This window comes from Nanorana parkeri, unplaced genomic scaffold, assembly GCF_000935625.1.
Source record: "Nanorana parkeri isolate BGI_ZX_2015 unplaced genomic scaffold, ASM93562v1 scaffold256, whole genome shotgun sequence".
NCBI lineage: Eukaryota > Metazoa > Chordata > Amphibia > Anura > Dicroglossidae > Nanorana > Nanorana parkeri.
In genome coordinates this window covers 1,362,761-1,369,215 of record NW_017306524.1, presented here as the reverse complement: position 1 = coordinate 1,369,215, position 6,455 = coordinate 1,362,761, and the positions used below count along the sequence as shown (strand labels likewise).

The 6,455-nt window shown below is 40.9% G+C and overlaps 1 protein-coding gene across 7 annotated transcripts in view; it reads left to right on the top strand.

Annotated features, from left to right (window-relative positions):
- Nucleotides 1–6,455, top strand: part of SLC24A2 (solute carrier family 24 member 2) — a 133,605-nt gene that overhangs the window by 120,501 nt on the left and 6,649 nt on the right. For all 7 annotated transcript variants that reach the window (XM_018556873.1, XM_018556872.1, XM_018556874.1 and 4 more), the window contains 2 exons: nucleotides 1,878–1,967; nucleotides 5,782–5,948. In XM_018556873.1, the coding sequence (XP_018412375.1) occupies nucleotides 1,878–1,967; nucleotides 5,782–5,948 (257 nt within the window). The remainder of the gene's footprint in view (nucleotides 1–1,877; nucleotides 1,968–5,781; nucleotides 5,949–6,455) is intronic.

Genomic DNA, 6,455 nt, shown 5'->3' with positions numbered 1-6,455 from the left:
TTTGGTACAGTTTGGTCACCCTTTGTTTTTCCTTATCCCTCTGCTAATAAATGTGTTTATTATTGAATTCAGTTAAATAATAAAAAAAATATACATGCGTGTGTGTGTGTATTCTTCTATCTAATTTAGTCTATAATAAGATCCTTGTAATCAGAGAGTAGTTCAAGAGCACTTTACCATGCATAAATGGGACAAGACAAAAGAAGCATCTGACATCAAAGGGATAATTATAAACGTACAGATTCAGCTACAAATGCGCAATGAAGCGTGTTATCTACAGCTGTGTAGTGTGTATAGTATACTGTATATCGATGCTGTCCAACAAGTCCCTGGCTGGTATTAATGATGCTTTATGAACATTCGAAGGAGAAAATCTTTTAAAAAGGATCTGTGAAAATCATGTCAGTCAATGTAAACCATACACCAGTCCCATAAATGTGCATGATGTTATATCCTGTTATCTTTAAAGGAGTTGCAAAGTCCCAGCATGTACAGGTGAAACTCGAATAATTAGAATATCGTGCAAAGTTCATTTATTTCACTAATGCAACTTAAAGGGTGAAACTAATATATGAGATAGACTCATTACATGCAAAGCAAGATAATTCAAGCCGTGATTTGTCATAATTGTGACACTTATGGCTTACAGCTCATGAAAACCCCAAGAACCCCAAATCCACAACCTCAAAAAAGTAGATTATTACATGCAATCAATAAAACAAGGATTGTACATAGAACAATATTGGACCTCTGAAAAGTACAAGCATGCATATGTACTCAGTACTTGGTTTGGGCCCCTTTTGCAGCACTTACTGCAATTACTTTTGCACGATTTTATAATTATTCGAGTTTCACCTGTACTATCCTGTTATAACATCCGCATTGTAAAAGGAATACATACTAGAGTTGTTTCTGATGATGCAATCAAAGCTTAATTGAAAAAAAATCTATTTTATGTAGTGAGTGCTGCCTTCTGTCTGCTCATCACTTTCAACAATTTCTAAGATTACCAGCATGCTTTGCGTCTCTTTCCCTGCTGCTTGGTGTGATGCAATCACAATCTCTCAAGACTACCCATAATGCATTGTTTCCAGCAAGCAATGATAATTTTATATTGTTCAGACATTACGTTGTAGTACAGAAGGCAGGCTCTGTGAGAGTTCTGACAGAATGAAGTGCATATTCACAGGGCTGAGTGAAATTGTGTCAGAGCATTGAGGAAGTATACACTATGAGTATCTTCAATAAGTAAGTTTACAGACTGGATATGGTTATTAGGAGTGGGATAGGAATTCAATATAGAAATAGATATTTGTAGTTTTTGGTCATAGATACCCTTTAAAGAGACCTTGTCAGCTCTCTAAATGTTTTAAACCAGCATTTCTTTGCAATTGAAGACAGTGTATAATCACCTCTCTGGTGGCCCATGTCTCCTGCCTCTCTTCCTTATCAGAGCTGCAGTCTCATAAGTTCTCTTCAGCATTTGACACTTCCAGGAGTGTCCATGTTCCTTACAGTGCACTGGTTGCTTCTTGAGTCCTGCAGTGACATAGGGGTCAAAGGAAGGAACCAGCATTCATATATTTATCCAAATGTACCAGAATTTAAAAAGGAATGCACCTTTTATTATAGGTGCTTTGGCTAGAAAAAAACAAAAACATGTTTTTTTCTTTGTGTATTTATTTTTTCTGAAGCATGTTTGGTATTATGGCCCATGCATAGTTTTGGTAAATTTTAGTCATTACTTACAGTTTGGTAACAGTTCGTCTGCAAGCATTTCAGTATTAAAAATACTTAATGTATTATACTACGCACTTTCATTATGCAGTACACGACATGATAAACAATGTAGCTTTGCCTCTCCCTTTTCTTTACAGTCATCAAGAAAGTTTTTCCCTGTAACATTTTTTGGATCGATCACCTGGATTGCAATATTTTCTTATTTAATGGTCTGGTGGGCACATCAGGTAAGTCCAAGTGTTTTACATTAAAAGTAGATTATTTCCTTCAAGGCTTGGAAGACTGAGTTGGCAGCAGATGTCTGTATTATTTGTGGGCTGTGTTCTATAAATAGAGTAAATCTGAAAATACAGAAGGATGATGTCAGGAAATGGCCTGATTTGAATTATGCAAACCACTCCCACCCCAATTACACCTTTGGCACCTTAAGACCTGGTCGGTGGACTTGCCCTTCATTTTTAGATTGTAAGCTCTCACAAGCAGTCCTCGAACCATCTTGTCTTAAATTGTATTATAACTGTACTGTCTTCCTTTAATCCTAAAACATTGTGCAAACTGTTATAGAAATCCTGTAAAATAATTAATTGACACGTGCATCTTGTTCAAAATACAACAGCATATTACTGACATTCTACTGTTATGTCTTTTGAGCTGTAGATGGTGCTGTAGTGCAATGCTAGTCTATGTTAGTCTGAATGTTCATGCTTATCTATGATAAATACAGGAAGTTCTTTCCCTGTGATGTATAATGCTGTATCCTAATGTAATATTCTCCTAAGCAAGTAAAACGTAATTCAGCATTCCTCAAGATCTCAGTGCCTTATCTAAGCACATAACCAAGGGGCCTAGGCACTAAACAGAACACTGTAAGTCAACAAGAGCCGCATCCAAACTATTGAAAGAGGGCAAGCAGTTTAGATATGAAGTTTGCAATGGCAAAGCTCAACAATACCAACTACCAGCTATGGAAGTTAAAGCTTGAAATGCTGCTAAGCAAAGACGACTCCTGGCAAGTACAGTACAGACAGACCCACTAATGGACCCACGTAGGAATGGGACCAAAAGAACAGGCAAGCAAAAGCAGTTATAAGTCTGCTAGTGGAAGACGACTAGCTCATCCACGTAAGAAAAGAGAATACAGCTAAAGGTATGTAGACTGCATTATAGAAACTGCATGAGCATTCAAACCTAAACAGTAAACTATATTTGCTACACAAGCTATATATAAAGAGGCTAGAAAAAAGCCAGAAAAAGCATGAAAATGTGAATGCCATGCTGGAAATCGTAGAACAACTATGTGCAATTGGAAAGGAAATTAAAGATAACCACGTGGTGGCATTACTTCTATGCAGCCTTCCAGAGTCATACAGTGCTCTTATTAATGCTCTAGAAACCAGACCTGAGCAGGAACTAACACTAGACTACACCACAGGAAAATTAATAGATGAATATGACAGAAGGAAAGAAAATATGCACAAGGGAGAAAACAAGAAAGCCCTTAAGGTGCATGAGAGCACAAAGCAAAACAAAGAAACCAGAGCGTGTTTTCGCTGTAAAAAGACTGATCACCTGAAAAAGGTCTGTTCAATCTGGAAAACTGAGCAGCGAAAACAAAAGGCACCTGCAAGAGAAAGAGATAAGGCAGCCACAAAGGAAACTGCAGGCACATCATGGAGTGCTACCTTTAAAGTAACTCAGAACAGTATACCCCGCGATGGTGTATAGAAGCCACCTGACTAGTGATGAGGCCTTTTCTTTAAGGAAGACTCAGTTCAAAGGACAAAGTTGTCCTAGCAAACTGGTAAAAGTATTACTGCGGAAGGTAACTGTCAAGGATTCTTGAACTGTATCACACGATCAGGGGACAAGCAGAGTATCCTTGTGAAAAATGTATTGTATGTTCCAGACCTAGAAGGAAGCTGTCATGTACCTGATGGAGCATGAAGTGACTAAGGAGGCCTCTCTGACAACTTCGGTCCTAAAACCCCTAAATAGCAGAACAGGGGGGTCAGAGCACAGAAGGGCATGAGTGCCTGAAGACTGCAGGCTGGCTTAATGTGCTGGTCCTGATAACAAGGCAGCAACGCAGGAGACGCACGTCTGAGATGCAGAACAGGCAGGATCAAGGTCAGGTGCAGGCCGGGTTGAAGCCAGGAGGATAATGCAGTACCGTACAGCAGGAAATGTCGTAGTAGCAAGAAAAGCCAGGATCAGAACTATGTGGACAAACGAAGTACCAAGACAGCAGACGGAGAGAAGGATCAGGAACAAGGTCTGGGGCAGGAACATCAGCAGGAAGGTCAATACGAGCCGGGTCGATAACTGAAGCAACGGTCAGGAGAGCATGATCTGGAACAACAGCTGACGATCACTCAGCACTGGACATCAGGAGAGCACAGTTTAAATACCCTTCTGGCACCAGAGTCCGTAGAACGTGCGCACACCTGCGAGTGTACGCTCGCGCGTGCGTCCGCGCAGAGATGCCTGCACAGGCCTGGCTCCATGGGCCAAACCATGCGCATGCCCGAACGCTCGCGCAACACCACTGACAGAGGCTGCTTGAGAGGCTTCTTGACAGAAGCCTTCTATCAGTGAAATTCCTTGCTAATAATGGTCTCACAGTTCAAAATGTACTTCCCCAATTACAATATCCTCAATTAACTCTGCATTATTAGTGACAATTAGATCTAAGATGGCATTTTTTCTGGTAGGAGTCTCCACCATCTGGTCCATGAAGTAAATACAATACAATACAAAAACAATAGGCAAATCCTCGTAAAAGGAAAATTAGATGAACACTTGTACAAAGTCAACACAGCAGACGAACAAGTCAAGACAACCACTCATAATCAACACAACAAATGTATCCATCTATGGCACAGACGACTAGGGCACAGAAAGATAGGCTTATTAGAAGATATAACCGTACTGCCCTGCCAAATGCTTATGACATGCAAAGGCTGTATGGAAGCAAAGGCCACACGAACCCCACTTCTACAGACCACCCAAAGAAAGACCACCCACCCCATGGAGCTCATACACAGCAACGTGTGCGGACCAATAAAAACTCCCACATCAGACAGGAACAGATATCTACTGACTTTCATTGATGATTATTACAGGTACACAACAACTTATCTGATGAAGCACAAGAATGAAACATCCAAAAAACTTCAAGAGTTTGTAGCCATGTCCAGCAACAAATTCCAACAGAAACCAAGAATTAAACACACACCAACGATGGAGGGGAATACATCAGTAAGGAAGTGGAATCCTACCTGAAGAAGCAAGGCTTAGTACACCAGACCACCACATCATACACTCATGAACAAAATGGTGTAGCAGAACAGAATTTGGACAGATGCATGCTGTTGGATGCCAACCTACCTAAGAAGTACTGGGGAGAAGCAGTCATGACTGCAACATACCTACAGAACAGACTACCATCAAAAGCCATTGAAAGTACCCTATTTGAAATGTGGCATGGATCGAAGCATAGTCTAGGGCACATCAGAGTGTTTGGATGTAAAGCTTATGCATATATTCCCAAGGAGAAGCAATCTAAATTGGGTAACATATGATGGGGGGGAAAAATTGTTTGCTCCCTTGCTTTCACCCCTTTTATAATAATGGCCAATTGTCAGGCCCCATAAATGAAGCCACTGTACATTGGTGGGCAGTAAAAAAGACAGGACCACCTAAAACCCTTTATACTGATAGTGAAAATACCCTTATATCATTGCTGGTCAGTAAGGTATCCTCTTACAATGGTGGTAATTGGTTTACTACACTACTCCCCAGCTGCACTTCCCGCCACTGCCCTTAATGAGATCTTTTTATTTCAAGGTGTCCCTATGTCCACAATGTTCAGAAATGTAATCGTGGCCACTTCAATAAAGTGATTGCATAATTCTTTAGCTCTTCTGTGTGTTTTCTGTACAGACTGCACTAATACTGTAATGTAATTACAACTTTACAAGGGGGGCAATACAAACTATATACATCTAACTAACTTTTGTTTATTTGCATGACTGGCCTTAGGTGGGAGAGACTATTGGCATTACTGAAGAAATAATGGGGCTGACTATATTAGCTGCTGGCACCTCCATCCCAGATCTCATAACCAGCGTTATTGTTGCACGCAAAGGCCTGGGAGATATGGCAGTTTCCAGCTCCGTAGGAAGCAACATTTTTGACATCACTGTTGGGTAAGTATTATTATTATTCTTCAACACCATGTTTCTACCACCAAGCAGAGCACAGATTTTAAACAGAACCTAAGCCAAACTTTTTTGGCTTTAGTCCTCTTTTGGATCAAAGGACTACATTTGTTTTTTTTGTTCCCTTGTTTTCACCCCTGAAATCAGCCATACATTGGCTTGCTTCGCATGGCTTTGGGTCGGCCGAACATGCTCAGCATGTTCGGCTGACCCGAAGTGCAGAAGGAGTTCGACTCAGCCGATCCAACATCTGGATCGGCTGAGCCGAACCTCCGGCAGGCTACTCGCTGCTGTTCAGCCTATTCTTATAGATGCCGAACAGCAGTGAGTGAAAAGCCGCTCGGCTGTTCTGCTCGGTCCATCAGACGGACCGAGCAGAACAGAAAAATAGTTTAAAAAGTACAAAAAAAGTAAATAGAAAATGATTGTGCGGAGCTAGCAATGACAGCTAGCTCCGCCCAACAGTTTTATATTGGCCGGCGGTTCTGCTGCCGT